The sequence below is a fragment of the Acyrthosiphon pisum genome, chromosome X (assembly GCF_005508785.2).
Source record: "Acyrthosiphon pisum isolate AL4f chromosome X, pea_aphid_22Mar2018_4r6ur, whole genome shotgun sequence".
Classification (NCBI taxonomy): domain Eukaryota; kingdom Metazoa; phylum Arthropoda; class Insecta; order Hemiptera; family Aphididae; genus Acyrthosiphon; species Acyrthosiphon pisum.
Genome location: NC_042493.1, coordinates 4196395 through 4214964, shown reverse-complemented (window position 1 = coordinate 4214964; position 18570 = coordinate 4196395). Strand labels below are relative to the sequence as shown.

The 18570-nt window shown below is 27.8% G+C and overlaps 2 protein-coding genes across 7 annotated transcripts in view; one reads left to right on the top strand and one right to left on the bottom strand.

The window, feature by feature from the left end:
- The window catches only part of LOC100159991 (legumain), a 521349-nt gene that overhangs the window by 189432 nt on the left and 313347 nt on the right, over nucleotides 1–18570 (top strand). The window lies entirely within an intron of this gene.
- Nucleotides 934–16400, bottom strand: LOC100158771 (glycogen [starch] synthase). Of its 5 annotated transcripts, XM_016805433.2 has the most exons (4): nucleotides 15948–16400; nucleotides 15696–15802; nucleotides 2692–2835; nucleotides 937–1166 (listed from the first exon to the last, which is right to left on the bottom strand). In XM_016805433.2, exons 3-4 carry the CDS (start codon nucleotides 2828–2830, stop codon nucleotides 967–969), a joined length of 339 nt encoding a protein of 112 aa, XP_016660922.1. In that variant the 5' UTR covers nucleotides 2831–2835; nucleotides 15696–15802; nucleotides 15948–16400; the 3' UTR covers nucleotides 937–966. The 5 variants fall into 5 exon arrangements, with proteins under 5 accessions (XP_016660919.1, XP_016660922.1, XP_016660923.1 ...); XM_016805430.2 differs by lacking the exons at nucleotides 15696–15802; nucleotides 15948–16400 and adding an exon at nucleotides 14745–14766 and having other exon boundaries at nucleotides 934–1166; XM_016805434.2 differs by lacking the exon at nucleotides 15696–15802 and having other exon boundaries at nucleotides 938–1166; nucleotides 15948–16399.

Sequence of the window (18570 nt, the reverse complement as noted above, 5' to 3'; positions counted from 1 at the left end):
ATCGTTCCACTCAGAATCTAAAATGCAAGTACAAACAAATAAATAAATAATTAATAATAATAACAATGATAAATAAACATACAAACCGGTTTCCTTCGTCTCCAAAATCAAGTTAGATTCTTATATATATAGATAATATAATTTCGTTATTAACGTATAATAAATTAATAAGTCAATAAGTTATACGTACTGTATAATTGTATAACCTATTTAGGGTTCAAGCTATTATTAGCTAAAAATTAGTCTTACTATTTTGAAAATGTAATTATACATACTGCATAGAAAATAATAAAAAAAGTAAGTGAGAAAAGTTCGATTAATATTTTTGAACTACAACAAAATAAATTAAATCGTTATAAAGTCATCATTTCCCTATAAATATAAAATTATTTTGAGTTAGAAATTCATAAAAATGTTCTATATGTTTATCAAAATTTGAATATTTGATACAAGATTCCCCATAATTTTTCCTATTAAATAACAAACAAAAAAAAGTTTACCGAAAAGTTAAATTAATTGTTTACGATTGTTTGAAGTTAGACATTGGATATTCACGCGTAAATTTATAAATTTTCATCGAACAATATTCTTATTTTGTTGTAATTCAAAAACTAATAATCGTAAAATGTACATCAAATGTTTATTTTATAATTGTCTATACTTACCAGACAACATTTTTAAAATATTTTAACTAGTTTTGAGCTATTTATAGATATTTAAAATTTTGTTAGTTTTTTGTTCTATAAATATCAATAAAAAATTGATTTTTGGGTCAGAATGCTTAAAAATGTTAAAGTACAAAATTCGTCAAAAATTGTAATATAATAGCAGATGGAAATATTAGAGATACATGGGACCGATTTTTTTTGTATATGTTCAAATTTTGACAATTTATTAAAATGTAAACAAGTTTGTAGTTTAAAATGTACAATAAAATTGGTGTGAACATCAAAATCATTTATCACTTTAGGAAAGTTTTACCTTAAATCCTTGATCTCTCATTTTTGTTACTGCTGTATGATAGGGAGAACCTCCTTCGAATTCTAGTTCTTCAACAGCTGTTCGAGCATAGTTTTCTTTGTAAGGACCCAATAAACAATATTGTTCTCCCATTTCTTCAGTTGAGACAAATGCCTTGGATCTGATAACTGTATAAATACCACCAACTGAAATAAAAAAAACCGTAATCAAACATTTAGTATAAATTAATAGTATTGATAAATATTAAGTTTTTGACGTGAGAGCATCACTACTACATTACTAATACATAAATTAATATTGGGTACATGCCCAATATAGGTAATATGATTTAAAACATTGTTGTCTGGAATGTTGTAAATGAATTAAGATCCCGAGGCAACGAGTCATATAAAGTCTTATAAAATTTGATAAATTAATCAAAAGACTTCAATGTTGTTTATTAAAAATATTGCTTTACTTTATAGTTTATACATATACATTACTGTTTATTAGACGTATATTTAAGGTACCTATATATTTATATCTCTATTTTTATTTTACTTTTTACTGCCTATTTATTCCCTTCAAATTGTATAAGGAACGTAATGTAAGCTCCTAGGGGAATAAGTATAATTAAATATTATAAACATTAAAAATTAAAACAATGAAGTGCATGAAAGTAAAATATGTTATACATATTGTATTAAGTATTGAATTGTAGAAGTATAAACATAATATCATATATATGATGATATTAGAAAATGTTATAATGTATTATGCTTTTTTTTTACAACTACGAATAGATACCCAGGTGGCTAGGTATGTTAAAAACAAATAGTGTCGAAATGTTTTAGTAAAATGCCAATCTTAATAATAATAAGTAAAGCTAAAATGAATTTATTTATGAAATACCTTTACTATATTATGAAACGCATCATAACAATTTAAAACTAATTATAGCAATTTTAATGTATAATTAATATTGTTTATGTTAAAACTGTATAACTGGTATGAAAGCATATTTTTGATGTTTTTCTTACAAAATATGTTTACAAACATGTTTTTGTACTTACAATAACTAATAATTGACTATAGTTCATATACCTATATTATTAAATATGAACGTAATAGTCACGGAATAAACTGAATGTGCTCACAAAAATAAAAATAGGTACCTACCTACATTCACCATTTGTATAATCTATTCAAACTAAAAATCATGTTTATAGGTATATACATTTTTATAACTTAATATTTTAGTATTATCGAGTTAAAATATTTAAAGACCCCCTGGAATATAGTACATTTAAACATATTACAGTCTTAAATTCGATGAAAGAATCTTTATTTTAGTTGTTTTTATAATTTATTATGTAAACAATATGCTACTAAAATATTTCAATAAGGTAATTTAACAAATAATTGTATTGATCATGTCTATTTTTTTTATTATATTATGACGGTATTATTTTTATTAGGTATATTACGGTTAATACTTATTACACTCTTGTTGACTTATCAATCCACTTGTAAGCAATAATTGCAAAAGTGAAAATAATTTAATTAGTATGAAAATAGGCGATAGGAGTATATCATTACAAAAAGCAACAGTTCTTCTTCTTATTATTATTTAAAAGCTTTTATTATGAATACATTATTTACTTAATATATATTAATATTTTACATAATTATTATGTATAGGTGTAATGTTACTGATGTATTTTAACAAACCTTTATTGCAGACTTCCCAAGCTGTTTCAAAAACCCATCGGTTTTCGTAAGCAGCTGTTTGGCCGCGATCCATAAATGCAGTAAAATCATAATTACTGTCCACGCGATAAAAACGTTTACTTGCTTGATCCTTAGTCATGATACCTGGAAAGAAATTGTGTTGAATTAAAAAAATGAGTTTAAACGTTTGTAATGATGAAAATGATTTTCAATATCGTTTATTGTGAGTAAGTACTGTCAGTAAAACCTAGTTCAAGGACAAGCCTTTGGCAACATACTGCATTTGGCAAACAACCATACATAAACATTTATGTTGCCAGTAAACCAGGACTTCCAAAATTAAAAATTCCCAATTTTAAGTAAAAAAAAAAAAAAACAAATTAGAATTACCAATCTAATGAATTAATGATATATTATAAATAATTTATAATAGGTATAATAAATATAACGTAATTTCATATCATAATACAAAATGTCATTATTTTATTTCCTAAAAACAACAAACCTGAAATAATATAATATCTAATATAATATTTTACATTAATAAATAATATTATTTATAAAATTATAAAGCTCATTTGGAGAGTATTAATTAATATTGAATTTCACGAGTAAATAAATATGAACAAATTTAATGAATTTCAAACTGAATTGATACTGAATAATAGTTATTATACAATTAAAAAACCTACGCATTTAATCTTAGTTTTTAGATACACGATAGATAATTTTCTGATAGTATTATGTAATGTAATTATTAATAACAAAATGTTTTATCAAGAATATACATTGGTATATAAATACATTCATATCAATCCACAGGTTAAAAATCAAAAGTTAAAACAGTCTAAAGTCCGGGGACAAGGCGTTTTGAGTTTTTTCAAAATTAACTTTTTCAATGACACAAATTAGGTAATGTTTAAGTTTCATAATTGAATGTCATAATGAATGATATTAAAAATTTAAAACTATTTAAATTTTATCACAACACCTAATAAATTTAAATTTATAGCCATACGTGTACTGCTCCATCTCACTCATAACATTTAGAATTGTTGAAGTGCTTTTTAAGGAGCCCGGTGCCAGTTTTTAAAATTTTCCGCAATTCTATACAATTTGAAAATTAAATTTTAAATTTTAGTTGTCACTATAATTATAACACTTTTCCACTAATCTACTGCCCAACACCTATTTATTGGGGGTTAAGAGGGTGTATTATATCAAAAAAAGTGACTTCACGGAAATAATTCTCAGGCCTCGTAGAATTGTCGGATTTTGATAACTATTTTTTCATCTGAAAGAAGAAGAGTTCCTGCCGGCCGCACCGAACTCCAATTTTGTATTTCATTTCAAATAATAGTATAATATAATTCGTAATCTAATTTATCGACTATAAAACGACTATTGTATTAATAGTTGTTGCGTTAAAGTGAAATGAAAATATTTAGAATATTGTTGTGACACACATTGAATCAATTTAAATAGTCATAACTTCTTAACTATACATTTATGAAGAATCATTTAATTCACACTCCTGGTTATTAGATAAAAGTTAATAATTGTTTCAAGTCATCAAAATTGAATTAAAAATAGCCCAATTACATAATAATATATTATTATAACATATTTAATTTTTTTTAATATACAAGGTGTTCCATTTATGTGTTACTCGCTATTTTAAAAAAAATTAATGGAAATTTAGTATATTTGTACAATTTTTAATCGTTATTACTTTCTTGATTTTTTGGTTTGACATAAAATTATAGAAGAACAAATAATATTAAAAAAAAGTTAAGCTTTTCGAAATAATGAATACAGGCATTTAAAGTAATTAGGTACTGTATACATAAAAATCATTATTAAAAATAATTAGGTAGGTATATCACAATAAAAATATTCAACATTTTATCATAAATTACGAACATTTATTTTTTTCAATTTTTATACTTATTACAGAAATATTATGTTGTGGATAATAAATTAATTATAATAAAATATTATTTTTAGTTTACTTTTTCATATTGAAAAACAAATGTTTAACGTTACATTAAAATATAAATTAACCCATTATTACATACCAAGTATTAGCTACTATTATTAGAAGGTATACCTTATATTTACTCCATACCTTATATTTACTTAAGATAAATTCACATCCTGCAGCCGTTCACGTATTAAGTTTTAATATTAGAATGAAATTGACCTGTTTTAAAACTTAAAAGAAACATTTTCTATGATCGGTTTTTTTTTCGATATTTAAATGTTGAAGGAAGTTGTAAGCATGTAAAATATTGCTAAATAAAATTGCCTATAATTTGCTTAAAAATTCAAATATCGTAAGAAATCCAAGTGTGAACAGTGAACACAGATAATGTTCTTAATTTTACGTTTGATAATAAGTCAATAATTTATTCTGAGTCATATAAAAACAAACGAAGCTATAAACCTAAAACTGCTGAACGTAAATTTGCTGTGTTACGCACTTGTAGACGGAGACAACAAAATACGTGGGTGTTTCTTTTAAGTTAAAAGTTGTAGTAAAAATAACTTAAACCTAAATTTTAAACTCGTGTGTTAGTAGATTCGTGGCTAGTCTGACTAATAATTAAATCAGCGAAAATTAATTGCATGTGTATATACCTATACCTATTTCCTAAAATGTAAGCTAATGCACTATATGGGTTTTAACAATTTTGATTTAAACTTCAAATTTATGTTAAATACAATTAATTTATGATATCCTAAGTAATGTATTTTATAATTGTTGATAATAAATCCATATTAATTATTATGCAGGTACTTACTAATGTGTTTTCATCAATGAATAATATAATATGTATTATATTAAATTAGTTATGTTCAAGAATTTTTTACGTTATACGCGCTAAAGAAAAATACAGCACGGCAAGACTGTAGTAAGCTACAACTGTACAAGGAAACACAAACACCGTACACTTATCAGTAATCAGTAATCACTGACATAAAATAAGTAAAATGTCTACAGCTGAGAACCAGAAACAAACCAGGACTATACAATATGCTGATAAAATGTAATAACCAATTGACCACTAAACACATGAACTATCAGAGGCTATTAACGTTTAACAGCGTAAACATTACATTCGTATATACTATATATATGTATATTTAAAAAAACATTTTTTAAATAGAGATACAGTTTTGAACTTTGTATACTAAAACACACACACGTCACAAACTCATAACGATATTATACTTAAATGGACAAACACAACGTTCTGCGTGGTGAAGTATTGCCATTTAGTAGGCATATCTACGAAATTACTATGTACAATTTTCGATATGAATTTCTATACGATACCTTATTGAATTATTTATTGTACAAGTTATCCAAATATTTATTTCATTATTTAATATTTATTTACATATATATATTTTTACGTTTTTATGTTTAAGACGCCAGGAGGGCAGAACTGTTTAAGAATAGGAATTTAGGATTGGTTCTAACTTCTTAGATCAATCTTAGGTTATTCATTCATACTCATATAACTCATAAGTACGTTATGGTAAAAATTGTGGGTATAGAAAATAATGAACAAACACCAATAGAACATAAAATAATGTATTATGTGTCTAAATTGTTAGGTACCTAATGGCTAGTTCTAATAGACGTAAGTCATCTAACAAAAATATTTGATTTCAGGAAACATACAAATGCTGATATTTTGTGTAAATATTGTTTATCTACAGTGAAAATTTAAATAAAAATAAAAATGTTTATTGTTTATTAGCATTTATACATTTCTGTAGATATAGTAGGATATACTTATTTATTAATTAATAATACAATAATTTATAGTTATAAGTATGTACTAATCTTTTATGTCAAATGTGAAATTACATAAAGAATAGTTTTGACATGTTTATCTATTCAAAAAGAACCATAAATAAACAAATGTTTAATTCGTAAGAATGCGAGATTAATTCATTTAATTAGGTACGTATATGATTATTGACTTAAAAAACTTGTCTGGTTTGTTTTGATCAATTAAAATTTTTATTTTAAAATTCTATTTGAATGATCACAACTTATAAATTTACAGAAATTTAATAAAATATATATAGTTAATAATAGCAACACTTTTATCAACACTTCTGAATTATCAACTAAATAAACTTGCATAAGCGTGTTTCAATATTTTGTGTGTAAGGTACAAAACTACAAAATTATGACGTAGGTAACTGTAGAGACAATAGACCAAAGTTCAAACGATAAAAATATAAACTGATAATCTAAATTACATTAATTTTTTTAATTTTGATTTATGCAAACAAGAGATTTATAAAATAATAATAATATCCAATAAATAAATAATCATATAGGTACTTCAAATTAATTAAAATGCCACTTGATAGAATTTAATATGGTTTTTATAACTTACATGTTATACTATCGATTTTCAAATGGATATCCGATTTATTTTTATATTGAACGTGGTTTTTTACGAAATTTTAATGCATTTCTAAATTTATTGTGATTATTGTGGTAAATGGTAATACAATATAAAATAAATTTTGATCACAAAATTGGTTTTGCTGATCGCAAATATGCTGTACCTTCTGTTCGTTTGTAAGACGGAGACAACCCAAGTGCCAAGTGGATGTCAAGGAACAAGACAGTATGTAACGTTTAAAAAAATATGTGTTCATTTTAAATGTAGTTTCTTTTATATAGGTAAATAGCTAATGCGGGAACTATGTATACAATTATGTTATCGTTACATATTAACATTCACAAAATATATAATATTGATTGTCATAATGTGTTTTATGATAATAAAATATATAAGTTTATCTTTAAATTTATAGATATAATATTATAGACCATGACCTATAAGATATAATTTGTTTATGACTATGGTTAATATTATGGACTATAGTTAGAAAATACTGACAATATCCCTAAGATGTTATCTAAACATCAGCAAAAATGTTAGTTGAATTTATGAATTAACGGTTTTAACAAAAATAGCTTTAGAATTGATATAAAATATTCCACGATAATTATTTATTACCAATTAAAATTTAAGTATAAATTGTTTTCAATTATTCAAATTGAATATGTAAATAAATATATTGATTTCCTATAGCCATACCTACCAAATAAATTGAGTGTAACGTAAAATCTACACCTGAAGATTACATTAAGTGATGTACGAACTACGAGTATTTTCGCACAATAAAACGTTTTTTGGACTATATATTTTATTGAAAACACTTCAATTGACTCCCTAGGGATAAAATAGATATAATTGAAGGCGACGTATTTTATAATAATATTATAAGAAACCCTTAAAACAAGTTTTTATAATAATTACGCACAGTACGTCATGTTCCTAATTTATTCTTATAACATCTTTATTTTTATTAAAATAAAATTCGTTGATTCGCCAGCTTAAACATTTTTAACTTAGTTTTTAATAAAGCCGGAGTATCTATAAGACACTAAAACTTTGTATACAAAATATTAATTCTTTCATTACTTAATTGTAAAAACATATGAAACCGGTATAGTCGCTCTGCTGTATAGTGTGTCAAGTGTACCTATACCTTACTACCTTGACAGATCACTATTATCAATTATGGATGTATTAAATTTAAATATAATGGTAAGTCATTGAATACGAAAAACGATTCTGAGCAAATACAAAGTTTATTTTCAAAGATATTTTATATTTTATATTATAGTAGTAATGTCAAACAGAAGGTTAAATTTGTGCAACTAGGAGGATAGCTGGGGGGCAAGCCCCCCAAATATCTCTTATGTATTTAGATATAAGCCCTCTATGGGTTATTTTAGATAAATAGTTTTTTTATAGGTGGACTGTAGCCCTCCCAGAATTTTAACCCTAGTTGCACCTATAGGACGGTTGCATTAATATTTTAATAATATCATTGTGTAAGTGTAGTAAATAATGATATACGTAATTACAATACTTTTCGAATGACTACGAATAATATTTTTTGAAAATATCCAGAATTTTACTAAAATAACTAAAATAGGTAGTTATTTTTTGTTAAAATATCCAAATTCACTAAAATGTAAATTTCAAATGTATATAAAAAAAAAGATTTTATGCGGATCTAACTTTTATTTTTAATTCTAGTAAAAACAACTTATCTAAGAGGAACCTAATATTTAATATTCAATTTTTTTTGCGTTTTTAAAAAAACTTATAATCACCAGTTATAAAAAATGTCATATCTTTAAAACGACTATAAATAGCTCTAAAAAAACCAAACTATTTGGAAAATTATAGAATATACTGAAAATGTTAAAAAATATTTAATGAAAATTTCAAGTCTATGGTTATTCGTTTTGAAAGTACAACAAAATAACAAAATCAATTGTCTTCAATGTGTGTTACACACATTATTCCCGTTTTCCAGAATTCTGTTTTGGTTTTTCCCAAATAATTACTAAAAGTACTGGCTTTTATTACAATATAACACTCCCCCTTCCCCAAAGTAACAAGATCCATTTTGATACGAGATTTCGCCCTCGAAGTTGAAGACTAAAGCATTATTTAATTATTGTTCCAAAAGGTGCACCGACGACAGAGATAAACACAAAAAATTTTTTTTTTGTATATCAAAAACCTTGGTGGAATAATAATACATTTTTAAACTTTTTGAGCGAGCGAAAAATTTTTTATCGGCTATTAAACAAAAAAAGATTTCAAATGTTTATAGGTTTAAAATAGCTTAAAAAGAGTCAAAATATTTTAAAAATGTTATTACTTATTATGTACAGAAAGTGGTAATATATAAACATCTGATAAAAATGTCCAATACCCATCTTCGATCATTCGTTTTTAAGTAACACAAAAAAAAAACAAGATCAATGTTGCCTATAACTGGTTTAGCGTATAAATTCTTGTTTTTCTTAATTTTTTTTTGTTTTTCCCGACGCTTTTGATAAGTATAGGTACTGAGAAATGTTCAATAATGAGTTAATATGACTTCTTAAAAGTACCATCTAGATCCAATTGTCTATAAGAAACCACCCTCAAAGTTGAAAATCAAAGCATTATTTCGAATTTTGACTATTTATTGTGTATATACACACACACAAACACATCGTCAAATCAATACATTCATGGTTCATCACTTAACTCACTACCTATCTAAAAGAAATGAATGCAAAATACATTCGTCGCATACGTACCAAAACGGCAAATGAAACATAAGTTTACTACTTATTAGTTATTGATATTTTAAAGGGATTTTTTAATTATTTAACTAAACAAAGCAATATATTAAGCTCTAACTTAACATTAAAAATTAATATCCACGATATATAGTCAAACATATATAGTTAAACATCAGTTAGATATCTATTGCATATTAATCAATGTATTAACATATTATTTATTTAATACAAATAGCTATAAGGACCTACACAACAATAATCATTATTTAAAGTTAATTTAATAACCAGTTAATGTATTCTCTCAATAATTTGTCTAATTTTGTAATATAAATTTAGCAATTGTATAGAAACAAAAGAAAAATGTATATTCATGAAAAAAAAATTAAAGTTTTCTTCACCTACCCGTAGTACCATCCATAATTATTATTATAATTCTTTTTACCTATTGGGTATTAATTAAAATTTAACTACAAAAATAAAATGTATCTAAGTACGTATAATAGTACCTATATTAGTATAGTGTTTTAATATATTATATTACTAAAATATCATATACTAAGTATATTAAGTACCTATATAAAATAGATATTACAGAATGATCTGAATGTATATTGTACAGTGTACACTCATATGATTCAGTCAGTAACTGCTATAAATGTTTTTAAATAAAACATAAATAAGTGATAATTATTGTTATAATTAATAACAATAATATTTATACAGTATAATTTATTATTATTTATTGCTGACGACCAATAAATTAAATTATTACATGCTACATAATAATTCCTTCATTATATACGTTTCTATTACTTAGGTTGGTAGACCTAAGAAAATGGATTTCAAAGCATAATTCGCTATGAACAAACGCAGTCAACATGGATACCTATATTAAAAAAATATATAATATTTGTATTGGCTATCTTAGGGCTCGGAATTGAATGCCCTCAAAAATTACTAAATAGCTGATACAAATGAATGACATGAACATAATTATTGAATCAATAAATAGTAAATACATATACCGACTATACCTAATATAGCTAACGTTAAGAGGACGCTACACCCGTATGTGTTGTCTCATCTTACACAAGCACGACATAGCAAATTGTCGTTCACTATTCTCAATAGTGTGCTGTTGGTTTTGATACTAGAGTGAAATGGCCTATTATCAAACTTTTAGGTAAGAACATTATCTGGGTCTTAGAGTGGGTGATTTTTTAATTTTTTAAGCGAGATATGAGCATTTTTAATTTTTAATATTTCACATACCCTTATTTTTCTCGAAAACAGTGGCGTAGCAAGGGTATGGCGAACTGTGCCTACGCCAGGGGCGCAAAATTGTGCTTTAAAAATAGGACTTATTTTTATTCTACCTTCAAAATGAAATTTCTTCATAAAACATTTTGAAATAATTTTGTTTATCTGCACAAACTACGTAATGATGAATTGTGTTCCATTAACTGTAGTTATGATCCTGCGAAATGTCCCAAAATAACATCAAGCTGGTTAAAAGCTATTTTAATTGAACATGTTCCTCCAATCACTTTTAATCAAAACTACTATCCACACGATGAGAATAATCGTAATCTTTGTAATAAATGGTTCTTCAGAAAACTTACTGATGGTGAACAGGTTCGAAGTCAATAGGGAATATATAGTAATTCAAAAAATAAACTTTTTTGTTTTCCATGCATTTTTTTGTACCGCAAATTGTGCTTTTATTTCTGGTCTTGGCGATTGACCACTTTTGAACCCTCGTTTGCCTGATCATCAAATTAACTTACTGCATAAACAAAACTGTATAAAATGGAAAAAACTAGAAAAAAGGATACTTGATGCTAAAACTATTGACTGTGAGGTATAAAAATGTTCAAAAATGAAAAAGAAAAATGGCACACATTTTAAAAATAATCATAGATATTATGTTTTGCAGTAAAAATAATCTTGAAAATAACTGATAATTTAAAATAATCAGAAATAACTGATGATTGTATATAATGTTGTATTAATTATATACATAAAAAATAAATGTTAAAAAAATATAATTTCGTCAATTTTTTTATCTTTAAAAAGGCGCATTTCCAATTTTTCCAGAGGCGTTAATGAGTCTTCCTACGCCACTGCTCGAAAATAAAATATCGAAAAATTGCTCACGCTAAGACCCAGATAATGTTCTTACCTAAAAGTTTGATCATAGGTCGATTCACTCTGGTATCAAAACTAACAGCTCATTATTGAGAATAGTGAACGACAATTTGCTATGTCTTAAACTCTTAACGGGTAATGCACAATAATTCCGTCGATCCCACTATCCCAGTTCAATTATTTATACTGAGCCACTGAGGCATATGGTGATCGCCGGAGCTACCCATCGTTTTTTCATTGCTGGGCCGCGGGTAATGCACTAGTGCGATCACCGTCTATTTTAAATCGAAAATAAAAATGTTGGCAGTTGTTTTGCTTAAAGTATAGACATACATTTATTTAACGTATCTAACTCCATTTAAATCATAGTATTTTCATTAAATTGAATCTATTTTACTATACCTACCATTTATACATTTTTAATTACTTTTTAAAATTTTAATAAACCTATAAATTATTGAACTATTTCATAGGTTTATTGATCTAATAAATATATTATTGAACTGAAAGTATAATATTCTTAAAGAAATGACAAATATACTGTATTTCTCGGAAGTTTTACGAAAATAACTTTGTAAAAACTGGAAAACCGACAAAAAAAAATTCTATTTCGTTCTAACTAAAAATAGGTAACACAATATAGATAACTTCAATTTAAATAATATCAATAATAATATGTCAATACAATTAAATGGCCTAGAATGGTGGGACACAGTGGTGTAATTTGGTCACGTTTGTGAAGAGGGATTGGAACTTTACCCTCCACCACCAGTCACAAAAAAAAAAAATTTATTTATTCAATAAAACCACTCAGTCCAACAATGGTGATTTGTAATCTGTATAATGTAAGTTAGGTACATGTATATAAAATGCATGCATACATGAAAATAAACATACTATTTAATAAAGCTTTTAAACGTACTTTTTCGAGTAGTCTTTGAAGGAATAATCTTTGTAGACATAAAATACTCAAAATTGCAAACCTTAAAAGGTTATAACCTTGGAACTAAGTCCGATGATTGCGCCATTGTACTTCACTCGTTAAAATATATAGATTGCCGAAAAAAAATTTCCAAAAATTGTTTGAGAGCTAAACTGCATTTTCTATGCAGATTCGTGGAATAATCTGGGTATGCGTAAATATACGCAAAATCCCGAACTTCAAAGTGTTATATAACCTTGGAACTAAGTCCGACCGAAAAATTCTGATTATACCATTGTGCCTAACTCGTTGAAATATACCGCTATTGGTTTACGAAAAAGATTCCAAAAATCGAGCTAAACTGCATTATTTCAATATATTTATGCAAAAATGCAATAGTGATTACTGATTACTATTTATTATGAAGTAATATTATCTTAGTTACAGCTACCATATAGGGGATTTAGTTTTTTATCTGTTGTTTCTATATGAATAAATACTATATAAGTACCAAATACCAATAAATAATAAGTATGATTCGTCTGTTTTAAAAATATAGCCATGGGGGGATACGACACCCAAATCCCCCCCCCCCCCGGCAATTACACCACCAGTGGGACTTCACTAACTAAGGCAGCGTTAGTAATAAACTAATAACTAATATTATATTATTATGAGAAATTCCACAACAGACATAATGTCGATTATTAACAAAAAAACCATGTTTTTAATTCAGCTGTACTAGGTTGATACTTGTATTAATTTTAAGTCACAAAATCACAACTATATAGGTACTACCTTATTGTACCTATATCTTTACGTATAATATGGCATATGTATTAATGGTATAAAAATAGGCAATAAATACATACACCATTATGATTATGCACGATGTTGCTATTAGATAGGAATATTATATTATAGTAAGAGAAAAAAACACTTACCAATTTTCGATAAAAAAAATGTGGAGATAATGTACAAAATATATAATAGTTAAGAGTTTATATTAAATATTTCTTGAAAAAAGAGAAATACAAATTCATAAAACTATAGAGTACCGCGTTACAGTTTTAAGTTGTAAAATTGTTCTTTGTTGAACGCATTTCTGGTAAGAGAAAAAAAACAAATCTGAATAAATGTCGAAAGCGCGTGGTCGACCACTCTGAAAACAACTATTACGTATGAATGCCGATAGACGAGCTGATACTGCTAATACCTATACTGCCTGTACCTACCAAATTACCAAGCCTTTTAATCGGAAAATAATAATACTAGATTAGATAAGACAGTACGTTGATAGCTGTACGTAAATAGGAACGAGTGCGCGTATATTATAGGTACTTATTCTGTGCCTATAGTGTCTGTGTGTTTACCAGGTAGGTATAACATTATTATATTATAATTATGCCTACCCACGTATATAATAGGTATACCGCAAACACACACGCCCGCGTGAACATACACTCGATACACAGTAATGTGGTCCGAAAATTATTATAATTTACTCAATAGTCGAAACAGAAATTTCCTGTGTGGGTAGAAGGGTGGGTTCGCGTAACATATAACAGTGCTGGCTCAAGGATTTGCGGTGAGCTGGGGCCTGGTGCGAATTTGTTTGATATGAAAGGGTTCTCTTCCTAAACACTTAACAAAATACATAAATTTGCTGTTGGCACATAGTTCGATTAATACTAGCGCCTCTTGATAATGGTTTAAATAAAATTGTCTAATGAATAAGTCTCCCTGATTTCACTCACTAGACTACCTACTGGTTATTAGTTTATTACTTACATATCATTAGTTTTCAAACCAACCGTACTTCGATGCTTATAAGTAGTGCGTCACAAGTCATAACTAATAGGTACGTCTAGATAGTCGTTTTCAAACATTTATTAAACACGACACACCGTGCTCTTCAAAGTATATTCACTTAGTGAATGCTCGCGGCACACCCAGTTTGAAAACCACTGGTATAGATTATAATATTATACAATATGAATATTACGTAAGGCGCGGGGCACACCTCGCAACCCTCTTGATCCGGCCCTGCATATAATATTTTTTTTTGTTTTTTGCGCCTGAATAATATTAATACTATTATTACAATGTACATAAATAGGTACCAAATAAAACATTTACCTATCACGAGTATCACTTGATATGAATTGTGAACAATAGGAGGTACGGGTACCCAGTAGTAGTACCTACTAAATACGGGCAACAGGCGGTGGTCGTTTGGAAGAGTACAATAATTTTGACCAAAAAATTAACAGTGGGTTTGGACGACCATCATTTATACCGTTTGAGCGAGTGAAATAATTTTTACCTGTGCGAGTGATAATAATGGACTTTGATGCGGACGACATTATGTGTTACGATATTACTATTCCAGTATCTTTTTTAAAATTCGAGTTCATTGTTAATTATTCATTATACTATAATATATTATATTATGTGATCTTATTTTATTAATTTTTGACTGAGCTAATGTTACTATAAATTATTACGATATTACTATACACCTATAATACGAGTATACGACTATAACACCAATATATTTTAAAGTTAGAGTTCATTAATCATTATTAATTATATTAATTATATATACCTAGGTAAGTATCTATATTGTATTTTTATTTTTATTTTTTTATTGACAGTGTTGGTACTTAGGTATTTCTATAAAGATATTGTTACTTATTCATTCAAACAGTATTTTGTGTGGATAAAACATTAAACACTTGCCCAAACGGTCGACGCCTTAATGCCTAAATACAGCTCAAGCGGAAGGTTCTGTAGTAGTGTAGTTCAGAGTTCCAAACCCTGCATGGTTGACTCGCTGACCTATATGGCTATAAATATATAATCGTTAATCGTTGAATAGTTTGATGTGCGCACGGTGTTAATGTTTGCTAATAATGTTGTTAAATATTATAACTAATAATTATTATATTGTATAAAAAAAAAAACAACACCAACCACCAACACAAACCTTACCGATTTCGCAGCAGTAAGCCGCAAATGTGCGTGTTATATGATGCTATGGTTCAGTAACAATAATAATATTACAGACTGGCGCCGCCGCGTAGCTGGTAGTAAAGTTGAGGCGTAAAACAAATAATAATACGTGTGGTGCATAAGCGCGTGTGTAAACGCGACCGGGAATCGAAAACAAAAAACCGAAATGGAACTGGACAATACGATTGTGTATATTGTAAAGGTATTATTATATAATAATCGTCGTGCACGGTAAACGACGGACGGCGAGCGAACGAAGCTGCGAGAAAAATTTGAAGAAAATAATCACGAGCGACGGCGACGGTTTAAAAATAATACTATTTCGTTCACCGTTTTTCACACTGGCGGGCGCGAGTTCAACAATATAATATAATATTATGTAAATAGAAATAATATTAATTGTAATAAGAGCGTGTACTCGGTCGGTGGCGGCGGCATGGACTATAGACTAGAGACGAGTGACGACCCGAAATCGTCGTAACTCGTATTATCATAATGCGTCGGTTTGAAATGTAAAATAGTATAACACGGTCGTCGTTATATATTTAATATTGTTACGCTTTTAATCGGGCAATAACCACCACCGCCACTGCCGCCCGGGAGGCCTTATATCGCATTACGGTCACAGGCGATGGTTTCTATTTTTTCCTCGTTTCCTTCTCTCCAGGCGGACGGACGCCAGAAACCGGTCGTTGTCGTCGTCGTCGCCGCCACCGCACGTCGCACATGGCAGTATGGCACACGCGCAGCCGTCACGATAACGTAGCCGAGTGCTGAGTACCTACACCGATACTTGACTCGAGATAAAAACGAAAATAAAACCAATAAGGCAATAACCATATATATAATACATAATGTTATTATTATTATTATTACTAATACTTATTACCTAGTGGTTAGTGTAGTAGTGTGGACTGCGGACAGTGCGATACTACTCAGTGAGAAGTTCGTTTTTGCTAAACGACAATGACGAGTGACGACGACACGCGTTGCACCAAATAGCAGTTGAGTTGATAACTGGCAGTCTTAAGGTTTTCCAAGGGTCCTCTAAAGTCTGCAAATGTTACCCACATTTTAGATTATAATTGCATTTTTTTTTTATTAAATCAAGTAGGTAATTATTTTTATGGTTTGTGAATAAGTCAAATTTTAGGAGGGCTGTTGTCAGCACAGCTTTAATTTATGTATGCAGCCAAGTTCCAATAATCGGACCAGTCATAATTTGATTATTAGTATTTTAAGTTAAAATTCTGTAACATAAAACTTGAAAAATATGTAATATACGATAAGTATCTCATAAGTGGTTCATACTTCTTACTGGAGTTATAAAAAAAAGTTAAACATTAAACCACATTAGTTTTTATTTTTTATGAGCGTTTCAAGTTAAAATATAATCACAAAATTGACGATTTTTCTTCAGTTTTTATTATTTTATTGTATTTTAATTCGAACAAAAAATATTAACTATAGAAACTTGAAACATCCTACTTTTATTGTCAGTGGCGCTATTTTAAACACGCACCGGGCAGACTTTAAAGTACGGAACTTTCCGGTATAGAACGGCCAACGAGACGTTTGTCTGACCACTCTAAACTATCTATTTAAAAATATAAAAAATACACACACAATGACTAATGACAATGTCTACTCAACACCTACTTTTTTAGTGTCTATTTAAACAATTTTACTAACATAGGTACAAGTGTACCCATGATGGGGAAAATATTATTTAATACTTAACATATTCCAGGGTACCTACTACCTACAGCGTGATAAGTTAATTGACAAATTACAACGATATACTTTTGTTATACAGACTCAGCCTTCAGAAGTGTGTTTAACGGGGCATCGGGGGAAATTGCTGCTGTCGGTGGCAAATTTTTAAAACAGTTTATAGGCGGAATTCATACCTATAGATTCTTCATAGCAGTTTTTGGATTTTTCGTAATAAATTAATTTTTCGATCAACGATTATAAAATAATGTAAAAAGGTGGACAAGTGTATATCACTCTGCTGTACAGTAGGTTAAAGTGGGTCACTGTATAATGGATGGTATTATATAAATTTGAATTCAATGATAATATAATATCATTGAATAAGAAAAACGATTCTGAGCGGAGACGGTATGTCAGTCTAGGTATAAGACATATTATATACTTATATCTATGGTATTAAAAAAAAATTTACCTATAATAGGTTATAAATTCCAAATTAATCATATCACAATATCCATTAGGTACAACAAATCGTGATACTATCATAGATATATTATAATAGTATACTTTAGAAGTTTCAAGTACCCACGAATAATATTATACAATCACAACAAAATAACTAAAATAGTTATTGATTATTCTAGGTTTTTTAATATGTAATTTCGTTCAAATTTGAACTTAAAAGGCTGTCAGCGCACTATTTGTTTTCTCTCTCTGGCTCACACGCAACATAGACAAAATGCATTTACGCAAAATCATTTTTTCTAAGTGTTTAAGTAATCTTAGAGTAAAGTTACCCATGACAAAAAAGATAAAGAATAAAACTTTTGAGAGAATGACATATTGATTTGTCTAAATATTGTTTCAAAACAATTTAAACATCATT